At 52.2% G+C, this 24422-nt stretch overlaps 2 protein-coding genes across 6 annotated transcripts in view; one reads left to right on the top strand and one right to left on the bottom strand.

The window, feature by feature from the left end:
* Positions 1 to 285: 285 nt before the first annotated feature.
* Positions 286 to 14820, bottom strand: DEXI (Dexi homolog). The gene is made up of 2 exons (XM_022552360.2): positions 13911 to 14820; positions 286 to 2211 (listed from the first exon to the last, which is right to left on the bottom strand). Exon 1 carries the CDS (start codon positions 14342 to 14344, stop codon positions 14057 to 14059), a length of 288 nt encoding a protein of 95 aa, XP_022408068.1. The 5' UTR covers positions 14345 to 14820; the 3' UTR covers positions 286 to 2211; positions 13911 to 14056.
* Positions 14821 to 16895: 2075 nt separating this feature from the next.
* CLEC16A (C-type lectin domain containing 16A) overlaps positions 16896 to 24422 on the top strand; it is a 211453-nt gene continuing 203926 nt past the window's right edge. The window contains exon 1 of one of the 5 annotated variants that reach the window (XM_089896165.1): positions 16896 to 17144. In XM_089896165.1, the coding sequence (XP_089752291.1) occupies positions 17065 to 17144 (80 nt within the window). In that variant the 5' untranslated portion in view covers positions 16896 to 17064. The remainder of the gene's footprint in view (positions 17145 to 24422) is intronic. The other 4 variants (XM_022552227.3, XM_022552229.2, XM_022552228.2 and 1 more) reach the window with 4 other exon arrangements.

Genomic DNA, 24422 nt, shown 5'->3' with positions numbered 1-24422 from the left:
CTGCCTGGAATGTTTTCCCAGCTCTTCACATGGCCTGCAGGACTCAGTTTAAAGGACAGCTCCTCAGGACGGTAGTAAATGCAGACACCCCTCCCCCGGCCTATCCCGTCACTAGTTTATCTTTTTCACACTTATTTGTTTTGTTGTCTGCTCTAGTCCTAGGATGTGAGCTCCAAGAGTGCAGGTAACCTGTTTGTTCACTGCTGTGCGGAGGCACCCTGTGCACCCAGCAAGGGGCCTGCACATAGTAAGGGCTCAATAAATGTTTGTGGAATGAACGAATAATTCTCACCACAACTTTGCTTTCTTTATTTGCTGTATTCATGCCACAAATATATAGTGACATCGTGGTGTACTCAATAAAATGCTCAAGGTCCCTGCTCTGCTAAATCTTGTATTTTAGTAAGTTTAAAAAGCTCCCTGGGCAGGGCTGTCGGGTGTGGTTGGGCAGTCTGTGCACTGCACAAGGCGCCTGGACATGGGAGCAAATGGGGTCTGCAATCCAGTCTGGGCTCTGCTTGCCAAGCTGTGAGTCCTGGTGTGGAGCAGTGTCTGCCCAGAGGGGCACCTTTGTCATTAACACAAACTCATCTTATGAGGTGGGTAAATGACTGTCCCCACTTCACAGATGTGACTTGCCTAAGGTCACACTCCTGTAAAAGAGGGAGTCAAGATACAAACTCCATTTCTGACTTCTCTGGAGGGTCACTCTGCAGGCATAGGCACCGGAATTGCAGGCAAATGCTGGAATTGCTCCCCATTTGCTGGGTGGGAGAAGTGATGCCCAGAGGAATCAAGGCAGCTGACGTCTGGAGTCACACTGTCCATTGACGGCATGATTCCACGTTCAGTGGACTTCAAGGCCATGCACCTTTTAAACCCTTGCCTTTCCCCTCACGCCTCTCTCCCAAAGAAATGTCTCCCTTCTCCTGCTCCCCTTTGTCTTGAATGTCTTCCAGTTCACATTTCTTAGCAACCCTTCTTAGAATCACATGAAGACAGGTGGTATGTAACTGCCTTCTCGAGTTCTGCTGGACCTTTCCTCTCCCACACCTTGGTCTCCTCACCTGTAGAATGGAGCTGACCACCCATTCCTTGTTCAACACAGTATATACGTGAAGGTACTTTGAAAAGCATCAGCTCTTCTGCAAACGGGGAGAATTACTGCACGTGGACCCAACTTCAGTCGTTCGTTTGCTCCTTCCCTTACCCGCCCACTCCCCTCATCTTTAGGGGAGATCTACCATGTGCCCAGCACAGGGGATCCCCACCTCCGACTGCTCTGGGATTCAGGCCTGATTTTCAGCTTGGCCACCAGGCCTTTCCCTCCACAACCAAGGTGGGCCCTTGCTTGTCAGGCTCGCGGAAGCCAGGAGGGGGCCGGGTTGGGACTCGGACACCAATGCAGCTTGGACAGACTCTCCAAACCCCACTGGATCTCCAACTGGGGAGGCCCTGACCCTTCTGCCCTTTCTCAACCATGAGGTTCTCCGTAAGGACTCCTTTCCTGAATCTCAAAGGAAAAGAACAAAACAAACACCCCCCACCCCCGCAGGGCCCCAGGGGTTGGAGTTGCATACATTTTTTTAATTGAAAGAAGTTAGCCTCCTAAGTATTGCTTTTACAGGCTTATCGAGGTCAAGTATTCATACCACTCACATTTTCGAAAAATATTTCTGGCTGGAGGAGCACTGTCCCCGGTGCAATGTATCAGTTCTGGCAACTTGATGGAGAGCAAACAATTTGAAATGAATGAGTCAAAACCCCACCCTCGGTCCCCCAGGTGTTCTTCTTTTCCTCTGAGTCACTCTCTGAAACAATGGCTGCATCTAAGCCCAGCCTCAGGCCAAACCCCGTTGGGCTTAGAGCTCCACTGGCATCAAACAGAGCTGGGAGTCGCTTTTGTGTGTGAAGTGTCCGCTCCGAAGATTAAGTGGGAGAAGCAGATGCAGCCGGGGGTGAAGAGCAGGGAGGCAGACTCTGGCTGGGTTCCTGTAAACATCCATTGCAACGGCGAAAGCTCGGAAGCCAAGGCAAGGCCGTTTGCGCGACGCTGCAGGCGGGCAAGGTCTCTGGGCGCCCCTGCCTTACCCTTTGGGCAGGGGCACGTGCCTTCCGGACCTCGGCACCCAGTCTCAATCTCTCTGTCCCACCATCCTGGGTCTGGACGGGCACCTCTCTGTTGGCACAGGGCTTTCGAGGGGAGCAGGCCTAACAAGAGGGACAGAGGGGCGTTACCAGCACAGAAGCACCGCCCCACCACCCAACTGGAGGCTCGAATTTGAGGAACCACCAGAAACCTCAGGCTGGGGGTGAGGTCCTATAATTTTTTATTAAAAAATTTTCATGAGTGTGTCCGATTTCTAAGGACCCTAGGCTGGAGAAGCGGTGCAATTTCACCTGGGAGAGGAAGGACTGTCACTATCTTGGGAGGTAATCCCCGGGAGGGGGTATCCTGGGACCTGACGAAGGAGGGCAGCCAGCTCCAGGGTCACCCGGGGTCTGCTGGCTTACTTGAGCTCTAGGGCAGCTGAGTCAGCTCTGGGGAGTGGGCAGGGCTTGGCGGCAGCTCCCACCTTGCCCGGAAGATGCTTCGCAGCCTACAGGAAGGCTGTGGCCACAGCCAAGCTACTCAGCAGCCCCACTTGGCTCGCTCTCCCAGGACACAGCATCATCCCCAGCGCCTGGCTCCCCGCAGGTCCTCACTTACTGTTCCCTTCTCTCTCTAGGTCCAGCCGGGTGCTAATATGTTTGCAGCATCTCGTATTCCCACGCCCACCCTCCCTACAGCCTCCACAAGTCCCGCCCCAGTTCTGAGCCTCACCTCTGCCGGCTCAGCCTACTTCCGCAAATGTCATTGAGCATCAGATAAAACGTACACGTTAAACACAACGTGTATTATTGTTCATCAGGCACTGCTCTTTGCGGCAGGACAATCCTCTGATGAGGTGGGGGCGGGGGAGGACCCGTTCTGGGCACTGCAGGAGGCTTAGCAGCATCCCTGGTCGCTGACTGCTAAGTGCCAGTAGCATTCCCAGTCCCTGCGACAACTAAAAATGCCCCCTCACCCCATTTCCAGGGGCCACCCAATGGGGCAGAACTGCTTCCACTGAGAACCATGAATCTCCCCATTTTATAGGCTAAGAAACAGAGGTTCAGAGAAGCCAAAGCTGCATAACTGTGACAAGCAGGGCTGGCAGTGGACGAGTGACGGCGATGCAAACAATCACAGTCAGGGCAGCTACCACTTCCTGAGCTTCTACTGTGTGCCACGAGCCCTAGGCAGAGCATGGGTGCCTCACCCCATTTCTTCCACTCACCCTCCCGAGGCAGACTGACCTGGCAGCTTCCACCTGCAGGGACACCCCTCCTTGCCTGAGGCCTCTCCACCTCGAGAGCCTGCTTGGGCCCCAGGCTGCAAGGGCAGGCAGAGCTTCCCACAGCTGCCTTCCAACCAGTAACGGCCAGAAAGCTGGTGGATCAATACCCCAGCTCTCTCACCCAGCAGCTGGGATGACTCTGAGGCATATTCTCCATCTACACTGGTTCCCAGAGCTCCTGAGCAGGACTGAGCCCAGGGCTGCGGTGGTAACCTGCTAGATGACACATCCCTTCCCTGTCTCACTGCCCCCCTCCCCACCAGTAGTTCCTGGGATCACCTCCCAAGTAAACAATTTTCACTTGAACCCTCGTCCCAGGGTCTGCTCCCCGGAGAGCATGCCTGAGATGGAGCATTACAAAGGCCATTTCGTTCAACCCTCCCAACACTCCAGGAGTTAGGTACTATAATGATTCCATTTTACAGATGAAGACACTAAGGTTCAGAGAGGGTAAGAAACTTGTCTAAGGATGCTCAGCTCTCCAGGGCTTTGTCCTACTGGAGAGCTTAAACACTACATAATCTCATACCTCCTGTGTGCCATGTCCTGAGCTGAGCACTGGGGACCCTAAGATGAGTGCAGCCTCTGCCTTTGACACACAATCTAGTGAGCAATTTTAGCCCAAGTTAACACACTGACGCTGGAAAGCAGCACAGGAGACGGATGGAGCCCAGAGTCTGGGGAAGGCTGTGCACGAAGGACACGCCAGGTAGAGGGAGGGCTGGTGATCAGGTCCTGGAACCTCCTGTAGTTTGGTTTGGGGTGGAGAGTAAGGGGTTGAAGGCTGGCCATGGGGGAGACATGGCTGGAGAGGTGAGCAGGGGCCAAATCGGCCAAGTTTCTTGTGTCCTCTGCCAGATTCATCTCCTAGTGTCAGCTAGGAACATGCCCTTCCACTACTCAGAGATCTTCCTCGGCTCCCACTGATGACACATGCAAGTCCTCTCATCCCTGGGCCCCATCCGGTCTCCCCACTGGACCTGGTAGGCAGGAGGGGAAGCCGGGGCTAAACCAGAGCATCAGAGAGCTCGGCCCTCCAGAAGGGTGTTCGTGGGTGCCCCTCCTGTCCTGCCAGGAGCCCACCTTTGGCTGACCTCCCTCCTCCAAGGAGACTCTGGGGTTCCCTGTTGGGGTCAGCAGTGGTGCTGCCGAGAGCACTGGCATCCAGGAAAATGGAGCTGAACTGTTTATTCCGATACAGCATTACCAGGGCTCACTGCGCACTCTCCAAGGCAGGGGATGTTACTTGAGCTCATCTCAGACTTGGGCGAAAGGGCTGTTAGAGAACGTGGGACCACCCCTTGGAACAGGGACTCACTCCCCCCCCCCAATGCTCGTGATAGCAAACAGCACTGAGTCCCAGGCAAGCGTCAGTCTGGCTGACGCGACTCTGTCACACGTGCTAACCTCCGATGGGAACAGGTGCAGAGCCTTGCAGGTGCCGGCTCCAGCTGGAATTCACTAACGCCCTCTCGTTCTCATTGTTTATCTGTAGGGTCACCTTCTATTTATGGCGAATGATGCCAGTTTTCCATTTCCGATAGTAATACTATAAAGTTCCTCTTTTTCCACAACATTAATTTCACTTTAAAAAAAGCCTCCGGTTTAAAGACAATAACTGCATAAGTTAACTGTTCAGGCAACGAGCAGATAGAGCAGAAATTGTTGATGGTGTCATATGAGGTTTGGGAGACCCTGATCTGAGCTGCTCACTCTACAGAGAATGAAGGGGCCCAGAGAGGGCGGTGACCTGCCCTAAGCCACACAGCACACTGAGGACAGAGATGTGGCCCCAGGCCTCTGTATCTGTGGCTGGAGGATGTCCTGGGTCCTTTCCTCTGTGCCACACACCATTCCCTTTGCTCCTTTGATTACAGGTCTGGTCTCATAGCAAACCAGCTGACATTTATCAAGTACTTGTGCTTACCTTGTACTATCTGCTTTAACTCAAGGCTTAGCTCATTTATTCCTCAAATCAACCCTAGGAGGCGGGGCCAAGGAGGACCATCATCCCTGAATTTCAGATGGGGCTCAGAGAGGTTACGCTTGTGACTGAGCAATGTCACACAGCTCATAAATGGCAGAGCCAGGGTTCGAACCTCTGTGGTCTGACGCAACGTCTATCTCAGTTCCTCTCAGCATCTAGTTCATCTCTTTCCTTGGGCATCAGAAGCCCCGGGCTGAGAAGTGTCCTGAGGCTGCAGCTTAAGAGTCCAGGCACTGGGTTCTCCAACCTCCTAACATCCTTAGAGCATGACTCACCAGCTATTGGCTTTGGCTGTTTTTCTTTCTTTCTGAAACTGTAACCTTTCATTCTAGGCCACTCCCCAGAGCTGGACAGAAGGAGTGGCTGGCTGGCTGACTGGTTTGTCATCAGAATGACAGCTGGGCACTCGATCCATTTTAAGAAGCAATGTCTCAGCTGGATACCCCTGTGGAGATGCTGCCTAGTTTGATTTGGCTTAAGGGAGAAAATGACCTTGTGTCTTAAAGGTGCTGGTGGGATGATGCTCTGGACCTGCTGGAAGAGGATTCTTTTTGCAGTTGGGCCGTCCCACTGTCCTGCTCCCATGGGGTAGCCAGGGCAAGGTCTGGAATTGGCCCATCTCGAGTCATTCTGGCTCTGCCCCTTCCTAGCTGTGTGACCTCAGGCAAGTCACCTAGTCTCCCTGGAGCTGTGTCCCCATCTGAAACAATGCCTACCTCATCTGGCTGTTTGTTACGAGGATTATATGAAATTGTGTTGGTGGAATGCCTGCAATACCCAGTACACACGGCCCCTCCCCTCCGTGTCCCCACCTGTTCCCAGCTAGAAAACACACAGGGCAGGGGCGGGGGTTGTCCTCAGTGCAGGGGGCCTTCTGAAAGGGGCAGCCCTTTCCTCCTCCAAAGACCTTGCCTGCTGGACGCCCATGGCTATTCCTCTTTCTCAACGTACCAACCAGCCAATTAAAGTGGCTAAAGACAGATGTCACCCAGATATGATTTGCCCACGGTCTCCACTGCCGTCTCAGCGCCGGGCCACGCAACAGGAAGGCCTCTGCCTTGTCCGGTTGACGAGCGCGTGGCCTGAAGGGGTGGGAAAGGAGATCCTGCCTGTCTGCCTGGGTCCAGGTTCCTGATGGAAGCCACTGTCCGGGCCAGTTTCTCCAGAGTTTCTGGATTATATGTCAGCTGTTGATGTTCCTCAGCCGTGGGTTCTGTGAAGATTCTTGGTCCAGTACGTGTCTCCAGCTGGCCTGCACCCCAGACTCAGTGAGGCCTTCTGAAGGGCAGCATCTGCCCAACACCTTCCTGAGTCCTGTCACAGCCAAGAACCACCTGGACTCCTATTTATTTAGTATTTTAAGTCACGGCACTTTTTTCCTCAAACTCCAAAATTCTCAAAGGAATCTTTATGTCACTATCATGAATAAAAAACAGTATCATTTATCATAAACAGAAAGCAACACTAAAAATAAATGATGAAAATGAAACCATTAACTCTAGCCAGATACCCCTGGCCTGCAAAAAGGGAGCCTGGGCCTGGTTTCTCTGCTCAAAAGGGAAAGGTAGCAAGTGCCCAAGAGGGGGCAGGACACCGACAGGTGGGTCACACTAGGCTTTGGTGTATTCACTGCCTCCCGGGGATGCCTGTGACCTGAGGACGCCTGAGGACCTCACTGAGGGAAGCACTGGGAATGTGGCCAGGAGGCCCCGCTTGTCCACCTCACAGCCTGGTATCTAGGGCAAGGCCCTGAACCTCCCCTAGCCTCAGTTTTCGGCCCTGTCTAATGGAGCTAATGAGCGCTGTGCTGCCTGCTTTGTGGGGTGACGCTCAGGGGAAGCTAAGTCCCCTGTCAGGAAGGATTCCCAGGAATGGAGCCTGCCCCTTTGGGGGTGACTGAAACTGGAACCTGCTCCCAGCCACCCCCAGGCTTGGGGCAGGGTCTGACAACTATGAGGGCACCAGCATCACCTGGGCTCCCAGGCACCAGTTATCACGGCCCTCGGGCTCCTTCAAAGGCTGCCCACACAGACACACCCTCCTTGGTAACTGGCCCTCACACAGAGGAAGGGGGCCTGAGAAAGGGGAAGGTTTCCCGGGCCAAGCCTCCTCTGGGTGTGACACGCCACCAACACTGATGGCATCATTAAGAACCAACTACACGACCATCAGCATCTCATCTAATGTGCATGAGCCCTTCAGCAGGTACTAACTACTATCCTCCCCATTTTACAGAGAAGGAAACTGAGGCTTGGGGAGGTGAAGTCACTCGTCCAAGGTGTTGGTGGAGCTGGGATTTAAACCCAAGTCTGTCTGACTTCAAAGGCTCGAAGCACCAGTCTTAGGGGGTACATGGAGATGGCCTGAGATAACACTGAGACACACCCAGTGAGCTAGTGATTGGCTTTTCTTCGGTTCTTAGCCAATCTTTATGATTACTTGGACAAGAAAGTTTCACTTTGGTGCCGGAGTTTATCATGTGACAGTTGCTAACCTGACTTTTTAACAAAGAACCAGGGGCCCTGCGCCTTTAGCTGGCTTCAGTAATTGGCCAGAAGTTAATGACTTTGGCACTTAGTATTTTTATCCATGCCAAGCGATGCTGGTTTTCTCTTTTCAGTGACATAAACATTCTTTTAAAAATAAATTCACACACAAAAAGTAGATTTTTAAAAAAGGAAGCACTAAAACGAGTGTACTTAAACTATAAAGGGAAGAACAGTAACTTTGCAGTGGAGAGAGCTGGCAGACAAGACCTTAGCCAAGTGGTCAGCATTAACATCACCAGTAATGAGTGATGACAGACATCACGTGTCCCCCAATACGATGCACTCAGGACACACACTCACATCTCTGCGGTATTCCTGCCAAAAATGCACCATCCGAATCTAATCTCAAGAGTAAACATCAGACAAACCCAAACTGAGAGAAAATCTACAAAATACCAGACTTGTACTCTTGGACTTCCCTGGCAGTCCAGTGGTTAAGACTCCGAGCTTCCACTGCAGGGGGCACAGGTTCGATCCCTGGTCGGGGAACTAAGATCCCACATGCCGCGCAGCACACCCAAAAAATAAACAAAAAGAATAAAAAAAACACCAGACTTGTACTCTTCAAAAATGTCAGTCATGAAAGATACACAGACTGAGGGACTGTTCAGACTGAAGATGGCACAAGAGACGTGACAAGTGATACAAAGCGTGATCTGGGGTTGGATCCTGGACCTCAACTGCCCCCCGCCCCCACCCACCCCTTTTTACTGTGAAAGGCCACTATTGGGACAATTGATGCAATCTGAATGGTCATAGCTTAGATTGGTCATACGATTGTATCAATGTTACATTTGCCGATTTTGACAGTTGTATTGTGATTATGTAAGTGAATGTCCTTGTTCTAAGGAAATACACACTGAAATATTTAGGAGAAAAGGAACACAATGTCTGCAATCCATTTTCAAAAATGGTTCAGAAAAATATATATACATGTGCGTACAGAGTGAGCATTTTGCATACATGAGCGAACGTGGCAAATGTGAATTGATGCAATTGGTGCATTTTTTGTGAAGTGTATAAGGGAATTCTTTGCAACTTTTGTGTAATTATGAAATTATCTCAAAATAAAGTTTAAAAAAAACCTCAGAAAAAGGAGTGAGAGTACATATGAGGCAGGCCTGGTAGAGCCAGGTGAGTGGTGTTCCAAGGATGGAGGTTGGGAGTCCCTCTCTGGAGGCCCCCTGCACCCTCCGTCAGCACTGGGTCAGAAGGCTCCGCTGTCTTACTCACTTTGTACCCCTGGACCCTCACTGTCCCGTTCTGAGCCTCAGTTCCTTTATTTGAGAGATGGGGATGAGGATTCCTGTCCCTTTTATTGTGATCTTGGTTTCCCAAAAGCAAACTATGCTTTCAGGAGTCCCGGGGCAGGGCGGGGGGTGTGTGTGCGGACAACAGCAGATACAAACGGTCAGGTTGATAGGAGCCCTTAATTTCTTCGTTCAATAAAACAGATGCAAGGGCTGTGAGGGTTTGCCTTGGATGAAGTCTCCAGTTCGCATAACTCAGGCACAAGGGAGCAGGAGCCCTGGCATCTCAGTTGTCTTGAGACACAGATTGGGGTCTCCTCCTGTCCAAAGGGGCAGCCAGCACACTTCCAAGGCAGCCTCACATCAGGACAGAGGTGGAGAGTCGGCTGGGACAGGGGGTGCACATGCCTCCCCTCGTTACCACCCTGTCTCTCACCTGGACAACAGCCACAGCCTCCCACCTGGCTCCCCTGACCCCACCCCCCCGGAGCTCCACTGTCCCCAAGGGAGGTTTGGGTTTCTGAGCAGGGAAGCCATATGCCGAACCTGGGTGTTCGGCTGATGGCACAGGCCACAGATTGGCACCAAGGGACCAGGGCAGGCAGATCAGGAAGGAGCAGCTGTAGCGCCCAGTCGGGACACTGACACCAGGGAAACCCTGTAATAAGTAGACTAGTCTGGTTACCCTTAGCTCCAAATCTGGCCTCCACCAGGCGACGCTGACTGTGGCAGCAACGCTTTCCAGTCTCTCCATTTCCAGCACAGAGAGGCTCCTCTCCCAAAGCCCTCCGTCCGTGGCAAGAGAGGGCTGGCAGGCACCACCTGCTTTCATCAGGAACCAGGACAAATCAATCCAGCTGAGCTGCCTCCACACTGGAACCACTGGGAAGTGAGGACTCTTCCCAGTTCCTGGGCCAGTGGTCCTTTCCCCGGAGAAGGTGGGAGCTCCTGATCCCCACTCCCTGCTCCTGGGCAACGATGAACACTCTAGGAAGACCACAGAGCCGCAGCTTTCCTGGGCTCCAGGCCTAGTGGCCTTTAGAGACCACAGGGCAGTGGGAAAGGTCTCTTGAGCATCCCAGGCCAGCAAGGCAGAGTGGGAAGCCTGTCCTGGTCGTCCAGACCGGGACCCACCCAGCACTCAGGCAGCTAGTCCTCTTTTGCTCATTGTGGCATATAAATATTCATTCATGAGTGTACGTGCCGGTTTATACATTCACAAGGGACTAAGTGTACGCACCTTCCATTATGTCTGACTGTTAACAATAATAGTGGTTAATTTTAATATATTACTTACATACACGGGACGGTCTAAGAGCTTTACATCTATCTCATTCAATCCTCAGAACGAGGTAGATCTTTATTATCCCAGCTTTATAGAAGAGGAATCTGACACATGGGGAGATACGTAGCATGCCCAAGGTCACAAGGATTGGGATTTGAACCTAGGTCATCTGAATCTAGGGACTTTGCTCCTGATCATGACCCTAATACTGCCTCCTTAAATAGGTGCTCAACAAAGGTTTGAGGAACTGAATTATGTGGAAAAAAGAGAAAAAGAGAACGAGAGGGAGTGAAATGAGTGCAGCTTTCATCTTGAGATCACCCCAGTCCCCAGTGCCTGGCGTGCCCACGCCCTTATTCAGTGTTTCCTGGATCGGCCTGTGTGTAACATCAGATAGTGCCTACGTGAGAAAGAGCGAGAAGGAGCGAGATTTGACTACCAGTGTTCCTCTGCTTATGCAAAGGGGCCGGGAGAGGAGGTGCAGTCAGATCATCTTTAATCTTTCCCACAGGCTTTTCCTGCTGCTAGCCACCCCTCCCCCACCCGAATCTGGTGGCTTGGACCTGGGACTGAGCAAGGAGGGACGAGTATTTCCCACAGCCCCAGGCCTCCCCACCTGCCAGAGTCAGGCCCTGTCACTTTGAGAGCTTTGCAAGATTGTCCCTGAGACACACTTCCTGGTGTTTCTGCTCAAACAGCGTTTGCTGCAAAGTATGCCAAAGCATTTGGGCTTCAGTTTTTGTTTCAGAGTATGCCAATGTTTTCATTTGGAAGGGGAAGTGTTTCTGTTGATGTGAAGAGATAAAATAAGACATTCTTCACCAAGTTACACTGACTGAAAGTCAAGAGCTTGGCTTGGGGGCAGGGATTCATCTTAGAATCCCCAGGGCCTGGCAGAAGAGCAGGGCTAACGTTTGTTGAATGACCCAATGAGTGAATATGCAAAAGGTCTAGAACCAGGTGTGGTATATGATCAATACTCAGTACAGGTTCTGAACAGACCCCATAGGTTCTACCTCCAAAAGGTGTTCTTGGTCTCTGTGTGTTTCTCCACCTTCACTAACTTTGCCTCATCCAAGCCTGCATCACCTCTGGCCTGAGCAACTAACCAGCTCCTAACTGGCTTCCCTATTTCCGCACTTGCCCCTACGGCTCATCTTGCCCACAACCGCCAGTCCTCTTTGCAAAATGTGGACTGGAATTGTCTCATCCCCTGCCTAAAACCTTCTGATGGCTTCCCATCGCTCGTGGCCGGGCCTCTCAGGTCCTGCATGATCTGGCCTTGCCCACCTCACTGACTTCTCCTGGGGCTGCTCTCCTGTCACACTGGCCTCCTTTCAGTTGCTGGAAGAACCAACTCTCTCCCCTGCCTGTCCCCCTCCACGTACTTGGCACTGCGGGTCCCTCTGCCTGGATAGCTTTTCTCCACAACTTTTTTTTTTTTTTTTTTGCAGTACACGGGCCTCTCACTGTTGTGGCCTCTCCCGTTGTGGAGCACAGGCTCCGGACGTGCAGGCTCAGCGGCCATGGCTCACAGGCCCAGCTGCTCCGCGGCATGTGGGATCTTCCCGGACCGGGGCACGAACCCGTGTCCCCTGCATCGGCAGGCGGACTCTCAACCACTCTGCCACCAGGGAAGCCCTTCTCCACATCTTTACATGTGGCTCCTTCCATCAATTTAGGGCTCAGCTCAAAGGTGTCATTTCCTCAGAGAGGCCTTCTGTGAAGCCCCTGTCTGAAGCAGCCTATCTCTAGTCTTCTGTTTCACTTACCGAGGCATTTATTGAGCACCTACTAGATGCCAGGTGCTGTTCTAAGTGCCAAGGAAATAGTAATGAACACAATAGAGGATGCCATGCCTTCTTACATGCCTTCAGAGCTCTCAAAAAATCTCACTGCCTTGTTTGGGAACCTGCTTATCTTTCTCACAAAGTGCCAGGAGGGCTGGTGCTGAGTCTGTCTTGTTCACTGTGTTCACCCACCAAGCACATTAGGTACTCAGCAAATATCTGTTTAATAAAAGAACAAATTGATGGATGGATGGCAGGCAGGCAGGCCAACTGGTTAGGTATGCAGAGCAGCTGACACATGCTCCACCTGGCACTTGGCCCTGGCTAAGGTCTCCCTGAGCTCAAATGAAGCTTTCTTCAAAGAAATCTCACTGTCAGCCCCTCAGGTTGACACTGCTAGTGGGTCCTGCCCGCCTTGCATCACCCTCTGACTATGGTCATCTTGGCTAAGATAGGCAAGAAGAGGGGGGTAAACGTAGCATGCTTGGGGTGAGTGACATTAGTGTCCATTTTCCAAAAGGAGCCCTTTTGACTTCCCTGGTGGTCCAGTGGTTAAGACTCCATGCTTCCACTGCAGGGGTCACGGGTTCGATCCCTGGTCAGGGAGCTAAGATCCCACATCCCACATGCTGGGCCGCCAAAAAAGGGTAAAAGGAGCCCTTGCCCACCACCTCAGTATCCCCCCACCACTGCCACTCAGGACCTGTGCCTAGCACCGTCCAGCTGAGGGGCTGAGCCGAGGAATTCCTTCCTGTCCCATGAACCCTCACCAGGCCCTCTCTCCTCTAGTCCAGCTGCCTCTCTTCCTTGCTGTGACTTTGGCCAAATCTTCCTCCTTTCTGGATCTTCATTTCCCTCCCAGAAACACACAAGGTGAGGCTGGATACAGCTTCCTGGTGGCAGCTCAGAGGCAGGACTTTAACAGCTCAGTGCAATGATCCTGTGGTCCCTTCTTCCACTGGCCCAAGAGCCCCTTGAGTTTGCCTTGCAAACACTGCAGGCAAAGCCACCCAAGCACCAACCCCCTCGCTGGCCTGGTCTGTGAAAGCAGCCTGCGAAACTGGCAGCCCCTGAAGATTGGAGCTGCTGGCACTCTGAAATCTGACTCCAAAACGGCAGCCAAGCCAATGCCAAAGGAAGTACAGGGTTCTGTGCTGAAGGAGGCTTCTCCTCTCACAGCATCAGCCTGGAGTCCTTGCTCTCAGTCCCCACCCAGTCCCCAAGGGGCCACAGGACAAAGGTGATCAGTGCCTGGCTTCCAACCTCTTTTAACACTGCAAGTCTTTATCCTTCCAGGACTAATGAGAATCCCCCAAAAGCCAAGGTCACCATCAAGACAGGTTAAGGATGGGGGGAGGAGTTGACAGGCCTGTCTCAAATGTATCTGGGTGCAAAGGCTGTGACAGTTGGTACTACAGCTAACCAAGAAGCGACTTAGGTCCTGCCTCCCTTCCCTTCTTCAATAGCTGTCACCTTCACTAAGGGGAAGCTTTCCTGCCCTAACTAAGGTCCTAAGAAGAGTCCAGCCATTCCTGGCATCCAAACAGACCTGGAAGAGGTGGATGGAGAAATCAGAAGCCTGGGGGAGGGGTGTGTGTCCGGCTTGGGATGCCTCCCTCTTCCTCGCCAGTGCCCCAACCCGCCCTCATCCTGAGCAGAGGGCACTTACAGGCCTCGGAGGCCGAAGAGGGCCTCGTCCTGGGAGTCCCATCCCTGGCCAGACGGTGCCCTCAAACAGCAGCGGCGGCATGGTTCGTGCGCCGGTCCGGGCCGAGGGTCGCGGGTCGTGGGGAGAGCGGGGGACAGCGGCCAGGCCTACTCCAAGTAACCATCGAAGACGTCGAGCTCCGAGTCGGCATCGTAGAGGCCCGAGCCGGGGTCGGAGAGCACGCCGAGGTCCACGAGCGCCTGGTCCATGTCCTCGGGCAGGAATACGAGGCCCACGTTGAGGACGATGTACTCCATGAGGAAGGCGTAGTACAGGATCAGCACATTGACGAAGAACAGGCCCACGTAGAACATAGAGGGCAGCAGGGGCGGCGGCACGGAAGGGACCAAGGGGCCCAGCGCGTCCAGGTGGGCCGCGACCCGGGCGCCGGGCATGCAGGGGGCGGCGAGGGCGGCGGCGGCCCGGCGATCCCAGCGAGCTCAGCCGCTGCGGCGCCCGGGCGGCCGGCGAGAGGGCAGCTCAGCCATCCAGGGGCGCCCGGGGGCTGGCCGAGGCAGCGCTGGGCCCCGGCGGTGCCACCCCTGGGATGTGCGTCGGCCCCTGCGGAGGCGCCCCGGCCCCCGAAACGTGCCAGGAGGGTCACCCCACCCCCAGAGGTGCCCACACGGCACTGTCGATCCACCCAACGGTCAGGCGGGCCCCTAAAGTGGCCGGCAGCGGCCCGGCTCCTCCGATGCTCCCCGCTCCCGCTCAAGGGCCCTCGCAGCGCCTGCGGGGACCCCACCGCAGTTCAGCGTCAAGGGCCAGTCCTGGCGACGGTCTCTTCAGCCGCTCCCGGCCGTTCCCCGAGCCCCATGCGCACCCCCGAAGGCCCAGCACCCATTGCTGCGACCGCCGCGTCGCCCTCCTGGTAGCGTTCCGAGCACCGCCTCCGGAGCAGCCCCGCGCTCATTGGCCCACCGCCCCCTGCCCTCGCTCATTGGCTCGCCCAACGTCCGAGCTCACTGGCCCGAGCCGTCCGGGGGCGGGTACCGCCTCGCTCCGCCCCTAGAGCCGCTGGCTTCTGAGTTGCTTACTAGTTCCGGATTCAGGGCCGATCTGGAATCCAATTCGCTCTGGGAATCCGCGACAGAGTAGGGGGAGGGGAAAGAGTCAGAACGCAATTCAAACCTAGACGTATCCTAAGGCTACAAAAGCTGAAGGTAACCGCGAGCTTCATCAGCACCCGGCTGGACTTGAGTACTGGCGTCACGCCTTTTTGGGACTCAGTTTACCTGCTGAAAAAGGGGGCGGGGGGGGCAGGGGCGGTGAACCTTACCTTGAAAATTTTGGCCTTTCCTAAAGTGGCAATTTTCCACGGTGGGGAAGATCAATCAGTGCCGCCTTCATCTCTCCAAATTCTGGCTGCTGGAAGGTCTGCCCCCTCGGCGGGGCGGGCCGGGCATTTTGGTAGGTGGAAATCTGCCTAATAGGGTTCCGTGACACCTGAGTAAAGAAACTCCCGGCAGGTCAGACCTGCAGCACTAGGGTTGCTTCTTGTTTTTACTTTGTAAAACACGTTTTAAAACATTAGTAGTGCACGTGGTTAAACATTCAAACAACCAAGAAGTACACAGAAAAGTGAGTCTCTTCCACTCGCTGATTCCCCTCCCCAGCAGTAACCCTTGTACGTCCTTCAGGAGACTGATTTTGCCCAAGGTGGCTCCCAAAGGAGTCCACAGACCTTTAAATCTCAGGCCACGTTGAGCTGGGTGCTCTCCAGGCATTGCTTAATTGGAGCCAGATGGGGAAGTGTATGTTACTCATTTTTGCAGATGAGGAAACTGAGGCCCAGAGAAACAGGAGGACCCTGGAAGCTGCTGGGCCTGTGTGTGTTTGGAGGCCAGAACCTGCCCTTTTTTTTCCATGACTGTCTTTTGCCCCTTTAGGTGAATTACACAGCAAACCATTAACCCTCCAACTGCTGAAGGTGAAAATCTTCATTCATTCATTTATTCACTCTGACAATATTTGTTGAACATTTATTATATGCCAAACCTTGTGCTAGGCACTGGGGAGAATATTGACCCTTAGCCCAATTCTGTCCTGGGCACAGTTAATGGGACACAGTAGACCTTAGATAACTGTGAGGTGTAGAAATGAATGAATGGATGAATGAATGGTGAACAGGGCAGTATCGCCTCCATGGAGCTTCCCACTCCCGATCCAGGAGAGAAATTTAGATACATCTTCTTGGCTGGTGTAGGAAGCTGTGTGTTTCCTTATTTTTATAAGTGTGGTTGTTTTGGAAATGGCATGGATTTTCGGCGAAGACCAGAGAAATCCTCTGAAAGCACAGGACATTCAGTTTTGGTACATTGTTGCTTGAAGGCCTTTCAATATTTATTTTTTAATTGAAGTAGAAAAAGAAAAAGTCTGTGAGGACAAACCAGGACGTTACCGGTTTTGTGAAGTTTCGTTTGTTGGGGCATAAAAATAAGGGTGCCTGGGTTTGAACCTTGGGTCTGCCGCTTATTAACTGTATGACCTTGGGCAAGTCAATCCCTCTGTAATTCAGTTTCCTCCTGGGTAAAATGGGGATAATAGCAGTACCCACCTCACAGGGATGTTGTGAGAATTAAATAACAATATATGTAAAGCGCTTAGGGCAGTGGCACGCGGCATACGCCAAGCAACAGCTATTCTTATTCTTATCATAAAGGTAATAATTGTTAATATTGTGGTAACTTTTATTCCCCAATCTTCACGGATTCATTTCTCAGGGCTCCGCCCATAGGTTTCCCATTCCCGCCTATCCCTAAGATACTGCGGACTGTCCTCCTCTCGATCCGCCTCTTTTCCAAGGTCGCCGGCCTGAAGTTGCGTGATGCACTCCGGGCCTTGTAGTTCCTTCGGAGAGTCTTGTCAGCGGAGGCCTCGCGGGCGAACTGCGTTTCCCAGCGTTCCTCGTGACGGCGCCGTAAAGCGCGGCGGTCGAAGGGCCGGTTCCGGCTGAATGTCAGTGCTGGACTGTGGGCCGGGGGGGAAGGTGGTTGGCAGTCGCTCCAGCACCTCAACCGCTGCTTCCTCTGCTTGTGCCGCCGCCGCGGGCGCCCGGCCGCTCGGCCGCTCGGGCATGAGACCGTGAGGCAAGCGACTGGCTAGGGCCGCCGACATGTTTGGCCGCTCGCGGAGCTGGGTGGGCGGGGGCCATGGCAAGTCTTCCCGCAATATCCACTCCTTGGACCACCTCAAGTGAGTGTACTGGGGGCAGAAGGGGGAGGCCGCGGGGCTGGACTTGGGGATGGAGGCGCATAGCCCCTGGCCGGGGGCGCTGGGAAGTGTGAGAGCGGAGGCGGAGGGCCGAGAGAGGCGCTCGGGAAAGGCTGTGCGGCGGTTAAGCGCTAGGGCTCTGGACTTAGGGCGCCTGAGTTCGAACCCTGACCCCGTAGCTCCTCTCTGTGTGACCTTGGGCAAGTCGCTCCGCTTCTCAGAGTCTCAGTATCCCCATCTGTAAAGTAAGGGGATGAGATTTCGGTTTACGGATGCAGACTTCGGTCTTGCTGGGGCCGGACGATGGGCACCAAGCTTCCCCGGGGTGGTACTTCTTAGACTGGACAGCTTACGGGTCAGAGGTCTGGATCCTGGAGTCAGACAGATGTGGGTTTGAACTTAAGTGGATGAATTTAGGCCTCAGTTTCCTCAGTTGTAAAATGGATATAGTGAGAGCACCTGCTTTCTACGATTGTTTTGAGGGTAGGGTCAGAGAATGTACGTAAAGCTGGAAGCTTCTACAAGTGCTCAATAAAGAACAATAATTAAAAAACAAACTAGTGGGCTTCCCTGGTGGCGCAGTGGTTGAGAGTCCGCCTGCCGATGCAGGGGACACGGGTTCGTGCCCCGGTCCGGGAGGATCCCACATGCCGCGGAGCGGCTGGGCCCGTGAGCCATGGCCGCTGAGCCTGAGCGTCCGGAGCCTGTGCTCCGCAACGGGAGAGGCCACAACAGTGAGAGGCCCGTGTACCGTAAAAAACAAACAAACAAACAAAAAAACAAAGTAGTTTCTTAGGGGAGTCTAAAGCGTCAGAAGTAGAGCTCCGAGGGAGGCAGGTGGCAAAGGTGGTCCTGGGAAGCAGGAGTACACAGAGTGGCTTTGCAGTTAGACTGGCATTCAAATCCTGATTCCACCATTTAATGGCTTTGTGACCTTGGACAAATTGTTTCACCTCTCTGAGCCTCTGATTCCTCGTCTGCAAATGGGGATGGTGAACATTGTGCAAGGATTCAGTAATATTGTGCGTGGAAAGAGATCGATCCAGTGTCTGTTATACAGTTGGTGGCCAATAATGGTAACAGTGTTTATCAGCTGGGCAAGGCCTTCCCAGACCACCCTACCTAAAGTGCCTCCCCTGCCTCAATTCCTTTCTGTTAGATTTCATTCATTTGATTAATCTCCACTGTCTGCAATTATCCTGTGTGGGTTTTTGTTTTGTTTTGTTTTGTTTTTTTACTGCTTTTCTGTTTGCTACTAAACTGGTACTTCCCGGAGGGCAGAGATGGCTTGTTTTGCTCAAAGCTGTATTCCCAGCATCTAGCTCTGAGCCTCTCACACAGTAGGAGCTCAATAGATACTTAAAGAATGAAAAAAATTAATCGGGGAGAGGTGCAGAGCATGCAGGCAGAGCCTAGGATATTTTAGCGGGGTGGGCGGGGTGGAGGTGAAGGAAAATAGAGACCCTTGAAGAGGGAATGACTTCAGGGAAGAAAATACAGTGTTGAGGGGTGGGGGGAGAGAGTGGGGGAGTAAGCAAACCTTTGGTGGTGAGAAATTGGCTGATTTCCAGAAGGAGCTCTCAGGATTACTAACGGGAAAGAAGGATGGAGAGGGCGGGCAGGGAACAGTTGCAGGAAGACAGGGGCCCCTGGAAAGTGTTGGTGGGAGGGAAGATGGGGGCTTCTCATTTGGCTGGGGGTAGGGTGCTGTAATTCTCAGCTGTGTCCTTTCTAGCATGGAGCAGGTGTTTAATAAATGTTTGTGGGTCTCAAAGAGTGGGCGGCAGGAGGGATCATTATGTAATAAGGAATGGTTTTTGGGAGTGGTGATGAGAGAGGATGTGGGGAGGAGAGAGGCCTAGGGCAAGCACGGGGCTGTGTAGGGAAGCAGGAATCTTAAATGGGAGGGCAGCTGGACGGGAAAGGGAGAGGCTTAGAGATTTCAGGAATTTAGAGAGTGGGTGGATGAGGCCGAGAAGGGGAGGAGGGATATCTAAAGGAGGTTGGGCCTGCTGCCAGCATCCAGGTACCTGCAAGCTCTCACCTAACTCTGCCTGACTCTAACCCTTTTAAATTACTTTAGTAATTATTGAATGTATTTTCGGTGCCAGGTGCTTGTTAAGGAATTCCTGTGTGTTATTTCCTTTAGTCCTCATAAGTCTTAGGAGTTGTCAGAAATATTATTGTTTCCATTTTTTAGACTGGAAATTAAGGTCCAAAGAGGTTCAGTCACTTGCCCAAGGTGACAACAGCTGTAAAGTGTCAAAGCCAGGATTTGACTTCAGTGTTTGCACTCATTACACTGTCTTTTTGAGTAAAACTTCCTAAAAGTCAGTTTGGAAAGACTTTCAACTTGGCTGAGTCTCACTGCCCAATGGCCATCTTCGCCCTCTGCCCAGCCAGGGAATGGTAAAGGTTCTCAGGTTCCTTTGAAGTATCCTGGGAACTGCCCAGGTTCATTGTTTAGGTCACACGGCTGTTGGGTGCTTTTTGGAAACCAGAGCTGCCTGCCCTGGATCTGGTGGATCAGCTGAATCCATACTGTAGCCTGAAGAACCTGGCGATTTGTGTGTTGCAGGGGGGCTTAGAAGATCCCAAAGCGACTTGGGAAAGAGTGCCATAAACAGCTAGTGCCCACCCCAATGCTTGGGCACAGAACAGCCCGTTCCCTGAGGGAGCTCGCCGGCTGGTGGGGGAGATAGCCATAGAGCCAGTGACTGTGGTATGACAAGTGCTGGGATCACCGTAGGTTCAGGGCTTTGTGGGAACCCTTCTTGGAAGCCCTCTGGGGGAGGCAACCAGAGCAGAGTTGTCAAGGATGAGCAGGAGCCACCGTGTGGACACGGCCCTGAGGTCTGTGGAGTGTCAAGGTGGGGCTGTGGTTATGGGACACAAGGCTGGAGGTGGAACAGGGCTTGGGCCTCCTCTGATACAGAGGGCCACCAACCGTTGCGGGGCACCTGGGACTAAAGGGTTTCCCCGGACGTGGGACTTTCAGTGCTAAAACTGGGAAAGTCCTGGGCAGCCAGTACTAATTGGTCACTCTACCAGTGACAAGTGACAGTTCCTAATACACTGTTGCCCTGACCTAGGGCAGTGTGGGTAGAGAGGAGAGATTAAGATATTTAAACGAATTTAGAATTGACAGTTTGGGGAGGGGGGCACGCAAAGCATCTGAGAACCCTCTTCCTTTTTTTTTTTTTTCTAAATAGACTTTACTGTTAAGAACAGTTTGAGATTTACAGAACAACTGAGAAGATAGTATGGACAGCCGGAAACCCTTTTTGAACCACATTATTCATAACATTCCCGGCTTTCAAACTGTAAAGGAATCTTGCTGTAAGACAGGGTTTTACTTTTGCTAATTAATGGAAAGCTGTGTACTGTGGTCTCTGTCTACTGAATGGAGTTAGTGATTTAGTTGCGGCAGATTGAAATAGCAAGAGGTCATTTGCTACACATCATGGGTGGTTTATTGCCCAGACTAGTGGCAAGGCTGTGACATTGACAAGCGGAAACCTTGACTGATGGAATTGCCTGATTGCTACTGAAGCATCCCCTTAACTAGGGACTGCGAGTCCACAAACTGCTAGAACTTTCTTGGTGTTGGGTTGTGTTGTTGCCTTAATTCTAATCGCCTTTGTGTATGGGTCAAGATTCTTGGTTTTAAGTGACAGAAGCCCAGCTGGAATTGCCGTAAGCCCCAAATGGAACTGATTGGCTCTTGCCACTGAACAGGCTGTCCTAGCTAAGCCATGGCTGAGTCTCAGTGTTCAGACGAAGCTGTCTGTATGTGCTTCTTTCCAGTTCTTGTCTCCGCTTTCTTCTGGGTCGGTGTCATTCTCAGCATGCCCCAGGCTTACGTCATATCAGCCTAGCAACCCCTGGGAAAAAGAGAGCTTCTTTTCTTACTATTGCCAGCAGAAGTCCAGAAATAAGCACCATTGAACCAGCCTGGGGTCTCACGCCCGCCCCTGAGCTAGTCACTGTGACAGGGGGGCATGGGGTACTCTTAAGTGGCCCTTCCCTGGAGTCAGGGTGGCATCAGCTCCTTCCAAGCTAGTGGACAGAGAATGAGAGAAAGGGATGGTTCGGCGTAGGAAAATTAGGGAGAAGAGGAATGTATACCCAGCAGGCAGACGTTCACCTACTCTTGGTATATTCAACTTTTGCCTAAGATAGCACTGATTATTTTTAGAGCTTGGGGTACAATATCACCAGATTCATTTTCTTAGAGTATCATATTCATCGTATCACTCGTAGTGAGTCCGAGGCATCCATTATGTCAAGTCTAAAGTTCCCCCAGGCCATCAGAGCACTCCAGACTGTTCCCACCCATCTAAGCTTGGGAGCACAGATGAAGACCCTCTAACCCCAGCTGGGGAGCCAGGAGCATCCTTGGTAGGCAGACACCCATTTACATGGAGACATAAAGGATGAGTGGTTGTTACAGGCAGTAGGGGCAGGCTGGAAGGGGGGATGCTGCAGGCAGAGGAAACAGCGTTTGAGAAGCCTGCAGGAGAGAGACACAGGGCAAGGGGGTGTGTAGGGCCTGAGAGCAGAGCCATGAGGCGGGAGAGGTCACAGAGCCTAGGTCCCTCCGGGCCTTGTAAATTCTGTTGAGGAATTTGGACACTAGGCTGAGAACAGTGGGGAGCCGTGTGCTGTGGTCTGGCCGAAGTTTGGAGAATGGATTGGAGGAGCGTCCCCTCAGGGGCTGCTTCTGTCTTATAGTACGTGAGGGCAGTGCCTGCAGTAACCCAGGAGTGTTTCTTGTGCCATTTCACGTTGATGGTCCTTCTCTCACTCACTGTTGCACACACCTCACCTGTCTGCATCTGTGCTGTCTCCAGATGCTGAACTGTATCCTTAAAATACCAATTCTTGGGAATTCCCTGGCAGTCCAGTGGTTAGGACTCAGCACTTTCACTGCGGTGGCCTGGGTTCAATCTCTGGTCCGGGAACTAAGATCCCACAAGCTGCGTGGCATGGCCACAAAAAACAGAACAAAACAAAACAAACCTAAACAATTCTTTCATAAAAATTGCCCTGGTGACTTAAGCCAACAAGAAGTTTTACCGTCATCTGCAGCTTCTCCTGTTCTTGCTCCCACCGTCTCACTCAACATGTTATCATAAGGTCTTCTCACCGCCAAAGAGTTAGACCAGCTGGTGGGTGCTCTGGGCTCTTCAAGCTTTATCCCACCTGTGAGTTAGATCCCCAGGAAGCTGGCCAGGGTTCCTCAGGCATGACCTTTCGCTATCAGAAATGGTCTTACTTGAATATATGTTTGTTTCCTTCTCCCAGATTTGAACGTAAGCTTTGTGAGGACAGAGGCCTGGGTGGCTTGTTCACGTGGAAATTGTCAGATGCCAGTACAGGGCCTAGCACGCAGTAAAAGATCAACAAGAATTCGTCATAGGATAAATGAAAGAGGCGAGTTCTGGCCTGACTTTTCCTAACAGCACTTTGCTCTTGCCAGTTTGGGCACCGCGCCTGTGCCAGAGCTGTGACTTTTTCTAGGGCTGAAAGCCCTGCTACGGCAATCTCGCTGTGATTGCCGGCTCCCCGGCACCTCAGCATCTCAGTCCCGGCCTCACTCGCTGGCCCAGTTTGACATCTTTCAGGGGTGATTCATCAGGAGAAGCACCGCCTTTAACACCTTTTGCTCGTCTTCTAGTCCGCTTCCACCCTGCCGGGAGCTTCTCCTTGTCCTGCTGGCCAGAGGGCTGGATCCTGACCAAATGGAGGTTTTCAGGACACAGAGTAGGACCCCCTGGGAGGTGTCTTCCCTGGTGCTGAGGAGGCCACACAGACACAGGCTCCGTGTCCCCTCACCCCAGACGTTGTTATTTGGGAGGTGTGCTTTGGGGGAATGGATTTCCAGTCCCCCTAGGCCCTATCCTTCCTCACACTCTAGCTTGCGCATGTTTCAGTATCTTCCAATGGGAGCATCCTAAGAGACATGATACAAGTCATAAAACTTGTATGAATTTGAATTTAGTATGTCTGTCTCTGAAGTGGACATAATTATTATTAACTGTAATGGTTTAACTTGTGAAATAAGTGAGTCTCTTGAGAAAGCAGAGTGTGTGGAGGAAGGATTTGTTTACCGTCCGTGGTCCTTGGTGATGAGCCTCTAATGTATTGGTTGCACGTTGGTAACAGGCTGCAGTTTTTCTGTCTCCAGGCGCTTCAAACTCCTAAGCTTGTCTCTCAAAGTAAAGTTTGCTCATGTGCAAGAGTCTGAAATTGGGATTCTACATTCTGCAGAACTTCCTCTGGAGATATGATAATGCCGGCTCTCTTCCAATAAAGTGGAATAAGGGTCAGTGATAAGCACTTATCTTGAGATCTGATACGTGTTGTCATGCATTTTCAGTTTGTTTATTTGGTTGTCTTGTGTGCTAGGCATTCATAACTTCATGGAAATGCTTGGCTAATAAAAGCGTTTAACTCATTGTTTGCATCTTCTGTACTATAATGGTTACAAGCAAGGGGTCACTGCCTGGGTGCCCTGTCCTTGTGTTGGGACTCTGGGTGTGTCCTAGCCTCCCAGAGCCTCAGCTCCCCAGATCATCAGCCCTGCAGGATTGTTGTAAGGGTTTAATGAGTGAACACATCTGTAGCATTCAGAACAGGGCCTGGCAATAGGAGACTGCAACTGTTTTTATATTTATTTATTTTTTTTAATTAATTATTTTTGGCTGCGCTGGGTTTTCATTGCTACACGCAGGCTTTCTCTAGTTGCAACAAGCGAGGGCCACTCTTCGCTGTGCGCGGGCTTCTCATTGCAGTGACCTCTCTTTGTTGTGGAGCATGGGCTGTAGGCTTGCTTTAGGCTCTAGAGCGCAGGCTTAGTAGTTGTGGCGCACAGGCTTAGTTGCTCTGCGGCATGTAGGATCTTCCCGGACCAGGGCTTGAACCCGTGTCCCCTCCATTGGCAGGCGGGCTCCCAACCACTGCACCACCAGGGAAGCCCAGGAGGCTGCAACTGTTTTTATGATGATGACGGTAAAAATATACATACATAGCGTTTGAGAGAAAATGTTATCATTGTAGCAGTTACTATCATTGTAAGAGAAAAATCTGTCACTGTCCTTGGAATCTTATCTAGATGGGAACACAGCTTTGCACATAGAGATGGCTGTTGTTAGCTTGTTGATCATCTGAACGATTAGGAATCTAATGCCCAGGAGCTGCTGTGCTGTCCTTTCAGCGGTGTACTACGTAGTCACTACTGATGCTTGAGAACAGTTG

This window comes from Delphinapterus leucas, chromosome 15 (assembly GCF_059928025.1).
Source record: "Delphinapterus leucas isolate spDelLeu-1000000601 "Yukka" chromosome 15, BTC_Dleu_Yukka2, whole genome shotgun sequence".
NCBI lineage: Eukaryota > Metazoa > Chordata > Mammalia > Artiodactyla > Monodontidae > Delphinapterus > Delphinapterus leucas.
Note: the sequence above shows the minus strand (reverse complement) of the source record. Positions and strands in the feature narration are given on the sequence as shown.

What these genes read in the sequence shown, in the direction of transcription:
- DEXI (XM_022552360.2), bottom strand. Translation starts at nt 14,344, where the DNA reads ATGCCCGGCGCCCGGGTCGCGGCCCACCTGGACGCGCTGGGCCCCTTG.